Source organism: Tenrec ecaudatus, chromosome 6 (genome assembly GCF_050624435.1).
Source record: "Tenrec ecaudatus isolate mTenEca1 chromosome 6, mTenEca1.hap1, whole genome shotgun sequence".
Taxonomy (NCBI): domain Eukaryota; kingdom Metazoa; phylum Chordata; class Mammalia; order Afrosoricida; family Tenrecidae; genus Tenrec; species Tenrec ecaudatus.
In genome coordinates, this window is record NC_134535.1 from 151435895 (window position 1) to 151449429 (window position 13535).

The following is a 13535-nucleotide window of genomic DNA, read 5'->3' on the forward strand; positions in this document are numbered from 1 at the left end:
CAGGGGGAGGACGCAACTGAATCCCCGGTAGCGACCTTGGCCTCGGGTCTAGTTTCGTCCCGCCCGGAAGCGGGGCCGGGCTGCGCCGGGCGCTGCACGTCTGCATATTGGCACCGCGAGGGGCATCTTCGCGTGTCACCCCCGGGCTCCGCCCAGCAGGGGCGGCACCGCCCTGCGCGGCCACGCCCCTCGCCCTTCGAGGGTCGCGGGCCGGCGGTGGCCCCGCCCACGGGCAGGGGGCGGAGCTTGCGGCCAGCTAAGTAAGCGCGTTCTCGTAGAGTCTGCTACGTACCCCGCCGCCATGGACCGGGCCAGCGTTGACACCCGCCTGCGGATCGTGCTGGGGCACCTGGGCCATCCCGCGGCCAGGGCCGTCGTATCCTTTGGGGCGCGGGCTACGCAGGGTCCGGCTGGGAGGGCGCTGCCACCTCGGCGGCTTCCGGTCCCGGCTGGCACTTCTGGGGCCCCAGTTCCGAGAGGTGGGCTTGAGCGGCCCGTTCCCCGCACGCCGGGCCGGCGCGTGCACTGCCCGCACCCCGCTTCTCCCGGTGCAGTGAGGAGCATCGCTTCCTCCGGGCCTTTGGCAGGGATGGGGTGGTGCACCCTTCGCAGCCAGAGGCCTTGCAGGCCCCAAAAGGATTTCGCCTGGTCCGCCTGTTAGTGACTGCCGGCAGGTCTCAGGTGTGTGCCCGCTGCCAGCAGTCCGACCCTTCAACGTTTGCGCGGCCCGGGGCTCCTCGAGCTGTCGGAGCCTCACCGGGCTCCTGGAAAATGGCCGGGCAAGAGGCTCCCCTGGGAGTGGCACCAGCATGGCGTACGCCCTGGAGCCTCCAGCGCAGCCACGGCATCTTGCCTTCCGCTTCTTCCCGTGGGGCTGGCACGAGGCCAGCGTCCTTCCTACCTTCTTTCCCTGGCTTACCTTTCCAAGGAAGCTCTGTATGTTGTGACCCCCAGGCGTCCCCCAACTCAATCCTGGAAAAGGATTTAGTGCCCCGTGTCTGCCTCCTAGGAGCCCTGGTGGGCAGTGGGTATGCATTGGCCTGAGAACAGCAGGGTCAGCAGTTCGAATCCACTAGGTGCTCCGGCAGGAGAAAGATGAGGCTTTACAGTCAAGATTTACAGTCTTGGAAACCTACAAGGGCAGTTCTGCGCTGCCTTTGAGGTCACCAGGAGTCAGAATTGACTCATTTTGTTACCAGCGAGTTTGAGGGGTTTTTGTTTTCTTTGTCTGTTTCTCTCCTGATGTGCAGAAATTAACTGCGGAGAGACTATGTATGCTAACGCTGTTGCTGATGGGTGAATCCACCACATGACACGTAGAACAGTTGGCTTTATGGAACTGTTTTTGCCAGCCACGATTAAGTGTTCTCACTCGGCATACTTTGGAAGCGCCAGGGAACACTCTGCCTGGGATTTCTCCTTGGGAGACCTAGAGACCTAGTTAGCTTGCTCTGCTATATTTAGGAGCCTTGAGCTCTCCCAAGGAGCCCTGGTGGTGTAGTGGTTATGCTCTGGGCTGCGATCTGCAAGGTTGACTGTTTGAAACCACCAGCAGCTCGGAGGGTGAAAGACTGGGCTTTCTACACCGGTAAACAGTTACAGTCTTAGAAACTGAGAGGTTAAAAAGCTTGGCCAAGGTAATCTAACCAAAACAGTGGTCCTGGGACCCAGAGCATCAGCACCGCTGATGCACTTGGGAGACCGCAGACTAACAGAATCAGAATCTCAGGCACCAGGGCTCCGCCGGTCTGTGCTGTGCGGTGGTGATCTGATGCGAGTCACACTGGCGAACCATGGATTCACTGGAACTAGATAGACGTGGTTGGGATTGGAATGGAGGTTTCCCTGCCCAGTCCCTTCTTACGTTGAAAATCGGACACTCATATCCTCTTTTTGGGGGTTTCGTTTTGTGTTGTTACAATCATGTTGAGGTTCTTGTTGCGTGCCCTTGTGTCTATTTGGATCCAGAGGGACCCAATAGGACACAGTGGAACCGCCCCACAGGGTTTCCAGTTCAGGTGCTAACCTAAAAGTGAGCAGACCCAGTCAATCAGCCACTCTGAAGGAGAAAGATGACGTTTTCTGCTCTCGGAGAGCGTTAGTGTTGGAAACCCAGAGAATAGTTTTACCCTGTCCTGTAAGTCAGAACCGACTCAGCGGCTGTGAGTTTTGGTGTGTTCAAAATTCAGATCAGCAGCTGGGATAGTTAAGGTTTATTGTGCCAAACTGGCTGATAAACACATGTGGGATTAATTGAAGGGTGGAGAGATAAGTAGCTCAGTGAGCCTAGCCTTTCTAGTTCTGGTTGGACCAGGGTGCAGCTGCCTTAGCCAGTGTCCTACTTCAGCTTGCAAGGCTCACTTCCTGAAAGACATCCCAAGGAGAAGTTGCATGGACCTACTCGGATGAAGCCCTGGGTGCTGGAGCAGCCATGTGGAGACCCTTGCCAGTGCTGAGATGCTTACACACTCACTGATTCATCTTTCCCCCTGCAGTGGGCATCACTGTATGTGTTTTGTGAGATGGAGGAGGACTTTGTGGATTGGTGCCGGACATATGGGCTAATGTTGGACTTACGGGTTTGGGCAGCACTGGGTTGGGATGTTTTCTTGATGTGCACTTACCCTTTATATAAAACTCTCTCAGATACATATGAGTTTCTGTGGAATTTTTTCCCTAGTTTACCCAGACTGACACAGCGGTCAATGAATGAGGTAAACAAGTTTGTTTAGTTTATTTACTCATCTGTAGTGATTTTCGACATGAGTCTTACCACATCTTTGCACATTTCAGGGACTCTGGTGGCCTAGTGGTTACGTGTTGGGGTTCTAACTGCAAAGTCAGCAGTTTGAAACCACCAGACCCTCCTTGGGAGAAAAGAGGAGGCGTTCGACTCCCATAAAGAGTTGCAGTCTAGGAAACCCACCGGGCAGTTCTATGCAGACCCAAAGAGCTAGCCAAATGCGATGATTTCGTATCGACTTGATGGCAGTGAACTGTAACATTTTGACACCGGCCAGGCAATTCTTAACCTGGTTAGGTTAGCACATTTCGTTCCTGACCCTGCCCCAACAGTTTTATTGGCATATAGTTCATGACATGCAGTTCAATTGTTCAGTCACATCCAGAAGAGTTGTACAATCATCTAATCCGTTTTAGAACATTGTCTTCATTCTTGTACTCATCTTCTTAGCCCCCCCCTCAACCTCCCTTGCTGTACCCCAAGGAACTACTGTCTCTATCGATTCCCCTCTCTTGGGTTTCATGGACAGAAAACCATTAAAAAATAAACAAACAAACCTCACAATAGCAAAAGAAAGCAGATAAAAACCGCAATCAAAGAGAAAGAGGAAAATATTATAAGCTAGAACAAAATTAAATGGATCATAAGGGAGCTCAAATGACAGGGTGCTTAATTGTAACCAACTTGGTTCACGCATTCTTTTGAGAATTGCAAAGCATAGTCACACCTGTGAAACAGTTGAGTTAGTACAAAAGGGTCAAATTGTAACAAATCATAGCTAGTGGTTACAGTATTGGACAGCTCAGCTCTAGATTTTCAGTGAACCTGTCACTTACTCTCACCTAACCAAACAACCCCCCAAAGCTGCTGCCATGGAGTTGATTGTGTGTCATAGCCACTGGGTAGAGGATTTCTGAGGCTGTACGTCTGTACGGAGGCAGACAGCCTTAGCATTCTCCAGAGGAGAAGTTGGTAAACAAACTAAAAATGGCTGAAAAATAGATGGGATGGACTGAATTGGTCTGGGCGCAAGTATTTCTTACTGGTTTCATGATACGATTTCTTCTTTAGCTTTTTGAATGTTGTTGGGGTTTTTTCCCTTCTTACACATTATTTGTACTTTTCTCTGTATGCTGTTATGTTTCGACCCTTACCACCTTAGTGTGGTTTTGTTTTTTATTGTGGTCTGTTGGATCTCTCAGCTGTGATGCCCAGGAGGAGTGGCTGCATGCTGATGATAACTGATACAGGGGGATATAAGGAATACAGGGGTGGGGTGGATGATAGGGAGGGTAAGGGGATTTTGAGAGTAAATAATGAATTCGTAAAGGGAGGGAGCTCTAGAACGGATTGTGATTGCATAATTCATCTTAGAGGCGATTTAACCATGGGGGGGGGGATCCTCTAAAATTGACGTGGGACTGCTTGTACAATTCTCCTTGAATATGATTGAATGATTGAACTCTTAAATGATCTGTATATTACTTGCCAATAAAACTTGTTGGAGGGAGGAAAAGGAGATCAAACAGATAGCACATTTTATTTTATTTTATTAAGAGAGTACATTTTATTTTTTTTCTTTACACCGGAATATGAGTAAATCCTTTTATTAGAATGTTCTCAAGAATGGATTGGCTACATGAGCACTGTCCCTTTTGGGGGAGAGGACGCGGGTGCCAGGCATGGTGGCAACCGCAGCACTGGGGCTCTCAGCGTCTGCACAAAATGTCCACTGAAGGAACCCACACTCAGGTTTCCTGGGATTCGGCTGCCTTGGGCTGTCTGTCCCAAGTCTCCCTCGCCCAGGCTGCCTCTGAACCAAGCTTGCAGGACCTCTCTGGCACGGTTGCTGCCCTGCCCCACTCATGGTCAGGGGCACACTGGTAGCTGAAGGTGCCCAACAGGCTCACCAAACACAAGTGTTGTTCCCCCGCCCCCCCTTCCCCCAAGTGACCCAGCCCCTAGAAAGCAAAGGAAGGCTAGCAATCCTTCACACATATGTAAGTTTCTGTGTGCAGGGCATACAGGGCGCCCAGTGGCTGCTTGGAGTGGGCCCAAGCTCGAGCCAGAGCTCTGACTTGGCTCTACAAGGTTGCTCCTGGCCTATCCCTGCCTCTGAACGTAGCCCCACATGTGGCTTTCCTCTAAGCACTAGCTCTGGGTCCAAAGGGAACAGGAGGAGATAGCACAGAGGAGGAGGGAGAGAAAAAGGGCAATGAAACAATACAAAAATTCAGAAACCAGGACAACAATATTTTACAATGATGAGGGAACGGCCGAGAAGACCACACACCAGCCCAGAGCATCTCCGACCCCCGCCCTGGACAGGGGCCTAGACGAGCAGCCTCTCGATGGACTGCTGGACGGACTGGATCTGCTGCTTCAGCTGCGAGCCCTCCTTGATGGTGACGGAGCAGGCGATGACAGGCCTGGACACGCCACAGGCCCGGCCCAGGGCCTGCTTGGAGCACACAAACACACAGGGCATGTTCTTGTCCTCACACCGCAGCGGGAGGTGCAGGATGATCTCCAGCGGCTCGGCATCCACGGCCATCACGATGAATTCCGAGATGCTTCTGTTAAGGGTTTTGGCAGCCTCATTGACTCCTTTGAGAAGCTGCTTGTAGTTACAGGACTGCTGAACCAGGTCTGACAGCTTCTTGGTGAGGTGGGTATCATGGATGCGGTTCCGTGGTCTCGCCACTCTGGGAGGAGCGCAGCCAAAGTTGGAGCACGAGGGGTGCCTGAGCCGGAAAGCCGCACTGGGAAGCAGCAAATGGCTGTCCCAAGTGGGCCAGACAGTACATTTTAACCTAACTGCATCTTCAGCCGATTTCTTGCTGGCTGATGTTGGCCCAGCTACTTAAGCCCCAGGTTCCGTTCTCTGTACCGTAGGTGTGACTAGAAAGCTCCGTCTTCCTGCCTTGGCCTCAGTCTGTGCTGAGAGAAAGCTATGGCCGTCGCAGGCTGTAAGTGGCAGGGCATGAGTGTTTATACGTAAAGCTGCCTGGACAGTTATGGGTTCTGTCACAGGCTTTCCTTCTAAGATCCAAGCCGAGGCAGATGGTTATTTCTAGAAAGGGGGGCTCTTCAGTTTTACTGTTTTGCCTTAATCCTTACACCAGGTAGCTCACCCCACTTCAGGAGGCGTGGCTCCTGCCAGCTTTCCTCAACAATTCCAGTAAGTCGATCTCATTTTAATTTCTCACTTGTCTGTGAGTGTAAAAGTTTTTGGAGTAACGACTGGGATGTAAGGTACAAAGGATCTTGTTGCCTGTTTAGAATTTATCATACAAGCCTCAGTTCCCAGGACTTGTTCTAATGTAGTACAATTGTAAACCCAAGATAATTTTAAAAGGCAAAGGCGTGGTATACAAATCAACCTGTCACCTTCAAAGTACTCTCCACTACACTTAATATGTTCGTCAAATCCGAGATTCCATTCTTGGAAATGTTCTCCAAACTCATCTGTTTGGTTAGCTGACAGCACTTCCCGCGTTGTCTTTTTCCTTCACCTCTTCTACATTCTCAAATCTCTATCCTTTCATGCCCCTCTTCATTCGTGGTGACAGAAAGAAGTCTCACAGAGTGAGGTCAGGGGAGTCAGGTGTGTGGGGCAAGACAGAGGCATGCTGGGTTTTGCCCCAAACTGGCACACTGAGATGGCTGCTTGAGCAGGTGCATTGTCATGGTGGCAAAACCCGTTCCATATCTGCCACAAATCAGGTCTTTTTTTGTCGTACACTGTGACACATTATTTGCAGAACCTCTAAATAGAAAGCTTGATTAGCAGCCTGACCTGGTGGAATGGACTCTAAACGCAATATCCCCCTCACTTCAAAGAAACACATGAGCCTTGTCTTGATCTCTGATGAGCTGTTTTGGGGGGTGAGATGATTGATGATGGCATCTTCCACTGACTTAACAGATGTTTGCACCATATCTCGTCACCAGTAATGACCTTGGGAAGCAAGTCAGGGTCGCTTCACAGTTATTCTTTCAAAGCGCAGCATGTTTCCATTTAACACCCTTTTTCCTCCTCAGCCAGAACCTGAGGCACAAATTTCACATTCTCAAATCTTCCGTTAAAATTCACCAAACCAAGCTCCAAGATAGACCAGATAACCTCCTTTCTCTTCCGTGGTCCATTGTCAGTCTTTGAGTATAAGTGCGTGGATTTTGTCGATATTGTTGTCTGTTCTGGACAGATGTCCAGAACGATGTTTGCCATCAATTGACGTTTCCCCTTTTTTGAAATGAGAAAAGCACTCGAACACTTGAGTTTTCCCATAGGACCGTCCTTATAGGTTCAACATCACAGCAATTTCTGCGGCTCTCCCCCTACCCCTCCCAGCAAGAAACAAAATTTCACAACTGCAGGCTGTTCTCTTAAATCGGCCATCACAAAAAAATGGAGGTTCCAGGGAAACTGCTTTTAGGAAAAAATTCACTGTGACCAGAGAGAATCTTCCCAGGCAACCCCACTGGGCGCACTAACTCAGAGTGAGTTGTTGGATGCTTGCCTAGCGGGGAAAATGCATACTACGAAAGCTCTGTCCAGTGGAGCTTTCTTGGTAAACTTTCAACTTGTGTCTTTGGCACATTTGGTACATTTTAAATTCCCTTTCAAGGAGCAAGTTTGGGATTTCCATGGAATATTCTCAGAGATTCACAATTCAAATAGAAAGAAGTGGATTGGGTGGTTGGAGCAGTGGTTCTCAACCCATCTAATCCCGTGACCCTTTCATACAGTTCCTCATGTTGTGGTGGCTCCCCCACCCAACCACAAAATTATTTTTGTTGCTACTTCATCACTGTCATATTGCTACTGTTATGAATCGGGAGACCCCTATGAAAGGGTCATTGGACCCCCACAGGTTGAGAACCACTAGGTTGGAGGTTTTGGGGTGTGCCACTGTCAATGAATGGACTGTGGAGGATTGACCTGCGGGTGTTTAGCTAGAGATGAGGTAGACCGAGCACTTCAGTCTTTTCCTGGTGTTGGTACTTCTGGGTTAATGGCTCTGCAGGGTCAGAAGATCAGAAGTCTTCAGACCTCACTTCTTTTTTTAAAAAATCATTTTATTGGGGGCTCGTACAATTCTTATTACAATCCACACATCCATCCATTGTGTCAAGCACATATGTACATTTGTTGCCATCATCATTCTCAAAACATCTGCCTTTTACTTGAGCCCTTAATATCGGGTGCTCATTTTTCCCCTCCCTCCCCCCTCATGAACCCTTCATAGTTCATAAATTATTATTGTTTTGTCATATTGTTACACTGTCTGATATCTCCCCCCGCCCTCTTCTCTGCTGTCCATCCCCCAGGGAGGAGGCTATACGTAGATTCTTGTAGTTGGTTCCCCCTTTCTACCACACATTCTCTCCACCCTCCAGGCATCGCCACTCTCACCACTGGTCCTGAAGGAGTCATCTGTCCTGGATTCCCTGTGTTTCTAGTTGCTATCTGTACCAATTTACAACCTCTGGTTTAGCCAGATTTGTAAGGTAGAATGGGGATCATGATAGTGGGGGATAGGAAGCATTTAAGAATTAGAAGAAAGTTATATGTTTCATTGTTGCTACCCTGCACCCTGAGTGGCTCATCTGCTCCCCACAACCCTTCAGTAAGTCAGTGTTCCGTTGCCTACCGATAGGCTTTGAGTCTCCACTCTGCACTCACCCACATTTACAATGATATGATTTTTTGTTCTTTGACGCTTGATACCTGACCTCACTTCTGACACCAGTGAATGTTGATCAAAGCACCAGTCAAGAGGTTTACTAAGGCATGAAGCAATTGAAACCAATGAACTGCACGAGACATAAGAAGTCACAACAATAACCTGAGGCAGAACATGTTTCTTATAGGGTTAGGTGGGATGTTTCAAGCAGATTTTCCTAGGCTGGGTTTCCAGTTGCTGGAATTGCAGCGATGGTGCTTTGTGGGTGGGGGCGCCGGTGCTGTTGGAGCATTGGCCGTGCTCCACAATGCTGATGTCACCCTTAGGCACGCAGACTCCTGGCATCTGCCACCACAAAGAAAAACATGTCTTTTTCTTTTCTTTTGCTTGTTATTTAAGAAGTATAATTTAAAAAAAAATCATTTTATTGGGGCTCATACAACTCTTATCAAAATCCATCCATACATCAATTGTGTAAAGCACACTTATACATTTGTTGCCCTCATCATTCTCAAAATTCACTTTCTGCTTGGGTTCCTGGAATCAGCTCCTCATTTTCCTTTTTTCCCTCCCTCTCCGTCCCTGCTCCCCGCTCCCTCATGAACCCTTAATAATTTATAAATTATTATTTTGTCTTATCTTACACTGCCCAGTGTCTCCCTTCACCCACTTTTCTGTTGCCCATCCCCCAGAGAGGAGGTTATATGTAGATCCTTGTGATTGGTTCCCCCTTTTTACCCACCCTCCCCTCCCAGTATCGCCACTCTCACTGTTGGTCCTGAGGGATTAATTTGTCCTAGATCCCCTGTGTTTCCAGTTCCCATCGGTACCACTGTGCATTCTCTGGTCTAACCAGGTTTGCAAGGTAGAATTGCGATCATGATAGTTGTGGGGAGGAAGCATTTAAGAACTAGAGGAAGGTTGTGAATTTCATTATTGCTACCCTGAACCCTGAGTGACTCATCTCCTCCCACTACCCCTCTGCAAGGGATGTCCAGATGGGCATTGGGTCCCCATCATGCGCTCCCCTCATTCATGATGATATGATCCGCCCCCCCCCCCTTTGGTGCTTGAAACCTGGTCCCCTCGGCCCTTCATGCTCACACATGTTGGTGTGCTGCTTCCGTGTGGGCTTTGTTGCTTCTGGGCTAGATGGACGCTTGTTTAGTTTCAATCCTTTAAGACTCCAGACACTATATCTCTTGATAGCTGGGTACCATCAGCCTTCTTCAGCACACTTACTTATGCACACATTCATCTTCAGTGTTTATGTGGGGAAGGTGATCACACAATGATGGTTTTTGTTCTTTGGTGTCTGCTACCTGATCCCTTAAACACCTCATGTTCACTTAGGCTTGTGTGCTTCTTCTCTGTGGGCTTTGTTGCTTCCGAGCTAGATGGCTGCTTGTTTGCCTTCAAGCCTTTAAGACTCCAGATGCTATATCTTTTTATAGCCAGGCACCATCAGCTTTCTTCACCATGTTTGCTTATGCACATGTCTGTCTTCAGCGATCATGTTGGGAAGGTGGGTATCATGGAATGACCGTTTAGCTGAGCAAGGTGCTCTTGTATTAAGAGAGTGCACGCGAGGAAGCCCAATGTCCACCTGCTACCTTACTACTGAACCTATAAATATATGCACATAGGTCTATTTCCCCCATAATCATAAATATATTTACATATGTACATGTCTGTATTTAGGCTTCTATGTATGCCCTTTGCTTCCTACTCCTTTCCTCTATTTCCTTACGCTTTCCTCCTGTCCCACTACCATGTTCAGCCTTCATTCTGGTTTCAGTAATTCCTCTCAGTTACCTTGCCCTTGGTCACTCCCTACTACTCCTCCCATCCCCTCCCTCCACTGGTTTTGAACCACTTGTTGTTCCCTTGTCCCTGGGTTGGCCAATACCTCCTCCCTGTCCCTACCTCCCACACTCTCATGTCCCTCCGGAACTGTTGGTCCCATTATTTTCTTCTCACATTGTTTGTCCAGCCTTTCTTATCTAGGTGGACCTGCAGATATATTAATATGTGCATAAAATTGGGGATGGCTTTGACAGCACCAAAGTGGCACATAAGAACATGGTGATAATGGCAGCAATACTGATAGGCTAACACAAAAAAGCCACTGACATACAAAATTTAAAAGAAGAGAAAAAACATAACAAAAAGAAAGGAAAAAAAAGGCGGGGGAAACCTGTTAGTAGTTCAAGGTCTGTTTGTTGACCTTTAGGAGTGTTTTCCAGATGAGACTGATGGGGTGCCACATCCTGGCTCCAAAGTCCATCCTGTATACTCCCTTGAACCTCCTTCTCCTGCTTCCCCTGCCGCTCCATGGCATGCTCCCAGTGTTTTGCCTCAGTGTGGTGGGGGCAGTTCAGTCGCACAACCCACATTGTGTCTCTGGTACTGTCCCATGTAGGGCCATGGGTCAGTGCAGGATGTCACATCTCGCCATGGGGCCGGCTGTATGATCCTCTCTGTACATTGGGCCCTCTGAGCCAGGCTATCATCCTCTGAGCTTGGTGGGCCCATGTGTGCTCCGCTCAGTTCTTCCTCCCTTTGCTTCATTTTCCTTCTGGGTGTGGTGTCAGTTCCTTTCCCACATGAGACAATCTATTTTCATTTTCTGTGGTACTCCCTTTGATGGTGGGTGTTAGGCTAATTCTGGTTAGGGCTGGTGTATGGGTCAGTCTCTTTGTGGATTCCTCTGTGCATTACCTTGCCCTCCTGGTTTGGCGTGTCATGGTGGGGTAAGTATGCATGTTCCAGTTCTGTGGGAACACAACCAATACTCTCCCCCGGGGGGGTTAGCGCCCTGTTCCCCTGGTGCCATCAACTCAGTGTCTACTAACCCCGCTTCTCCCTCCACGTGCCCCCCTTCCCCTTCTTTATGTTGGACTCTCATGTACCTCCCTAGGTGTGGCCTGCCCTCCCTCCAACTATCTGTGTTTCCACCCGTTTATTGCGAGATAGGTGTTTATTCTTCTGTTCCTGGCATGCTGATTGTACTCACCTCAGGGGACTCATGTTATACCTGTCCTTTGGTGTTTGGCTTACTTCGCTTAACATGATTCTTTCCAGTTCTTCCCATGAAACAATGTGTTCCATGATCAATTTCTATTTTCTTTAAATATCGCTAGATTGTTTTCCACAAGGGCTGTACAAATCTACACCACCAGCAGCAGTGGAGGAGGGTTCCTACTTCACCACAGCCCCTCCAACACTCACTTGTTGCTCTCTGATTTGCTGATTTGGGTTAGCCGCAGGGGTGTTAGGTGGTATCTCCTGGGTGTTTTGATTTGCATCTCTCTTATGGCTAATGGCCTGGAACACTTTCTCATATGCTTATTGGCCATATTGATCTCCTCTCTAGTGAAAGTTCTTTTCAGTTCTTTTGCCCACTTTCTTAGGGGGTTAACTGTTTTCCTCTTTTTGCAGGTCATGATGGTGTTGTGGATTTTAGTAATGAGCCGTTTGTCCAATGTGTCATTACTAAAAATCCTCTCCCAGTCTGTGGGTTGTCTTGTCACCCTCTTGGTGAAGTCTTTTGAGATGCACAGGTACTTTATTCTTATTAAATCCCATTTGTTGATTTCCAGTTCACCCTTCCCTGTTGCAGTGAGCCTATGAGTTCCCTGGGCCAGTGCTCTGAGGTAGTCCCAATTCCCTCCTTGATGGTCCTGATGGTTTGGGGTTTAACTTCTAGGTCTGTGATCCACCTTGAGTTTATTCTTGTGTATGGGGTGAGGTGAACATCTTTGTTTCATCTTTCTACATGTGGATATCCATTGTTTCCAGCACCACTTGTTAAAAGGGGCATCTGCTTCCCACTTGATGGTTATGGGACCCTTGTTGAGGATCAGTTGTCTATATGCTGATGGTTTTACTCTTCGGCTTTCTATTCTTTTCCACTGCTCTGAGTGTCTGTCGTTGTGCCTGTACCACGCTGTTTTGACCACTGTAGCTGTGTAATAGGCATTAAAATCGGGTAAGGTGAGTCCTCCAACTGTGTCCTTCTTCTTGAGGAGTTCTCTGCTAATTCCGGGTTTCTTCCCTCTCCATATGAAATTGGTGGTCAGTTTTTCCAATGCTTTGAAGAAGGTTGATGGTATTTGAATTGGTATAGCATTGAACTTGTAAAGTGCTTTAGGTAGGATTGTCATCTTTACTATGTTAAGCCTTCCAATCCATGAGCAGGGGATGTTCTTCCATTTGTGGAGGTCGCTTTTGGTTTCCTATAGTAGGGTCTTAGAGTTGTCCTTGTATAGGTCTTTAGTATTTTTTGTTAAATATATTGCTAGTTATTTCAGTTTGTTCTTAGCTACTGTGAAGAATACTTCCTTCTTAATCCACTCTTCCATGGTCCTGTCCGATGTGTATAAAAAACCTACCGACTTCTGTTTATTGATCTTGTATCCTGCCACTCTTCCATATTCCTCTATCGCTCTAAGTACTCCAGCTGTGGAGCTTTTGGGGTTTTCAATGTTCAGGATCTTGTCATCTGCAAATAGCCATAGTTTCACCTCCTCCTCTCCCATTTGGATCCCTTTGATGTCCTTCCGCTGTCTTATGTTGTTAGCCAGAACCTCCAAAACGATATTGAATAGAAGTGGGGACAGGGGCCATTCTTGTCTTGTACCCTTTTTCAGTGGGATTGTTTTTGTCTTTTCTCCATTGACTATGATGTTGGCCGTTGGTCTTTCCTAGATAGCTTGTATCAGCTTGAGGAACTTACCTTCCAATCCTATCTTCATGAGTGTCTTGATTAGGAATGGGTGTTGGATGTTGTCAGATGCTTTTTCTGCATCTATGGATATTATCATATTTGTTTTTATCCTTCTTCTCAATGTGGTGTATAATATTGATGATTTTCAGATGTTAAACCATCCCTGCATCCCTAGGATGAATCCTACCTGGTCGTGGTAGATGATATGTTTTACATACTTTTGTATTCTTTTGGCCAATATTTTGTTAAGGATTTTTGCATCTGTGTTCATTAGAGATATTGGTCTATAATTCTCTATACCTGTGGAGTCTTTGCCCTGTTTGGATATCAAAGTAATGCTGGCTTCATAATATGAGTTTGGGAGTTTGCCATC

The 13535-nt window shown here is 47.9% G+C and overlaps 1 protein-coding gene across 2 annotated transcripts in view; it reads left to right on the top strand.

The window, feature by feature from the left end:
* Positions 1-229: 229 nt before the first annotated feature.
* PHYH (phytanoyl-CoA 2-hydroxylase) overlaps positions 230-13535 on the top strand; it is a 28265-nt gene continuing 14959 nt past the window's right edge. The window contains exons 1-2 of one of the 2 annotated variants that reach the window (XM_075552363.1): positions 230-376; positions 5869-5924. In XM_075552363.1, the coding sequence (XP_075408478.1) occupies positions 302-376; positions 5869-5924 (131 nt within the window). In that variant the 5' untranslated portion in view covers positions 230-301. Of the gene's footprint in view, positions 377-5868; positions 5925-11874; positions 11997-13535 lie in introns of those variants that run through there. The other variant, XM_075552362.1, reaches the window with a different exon arrangement.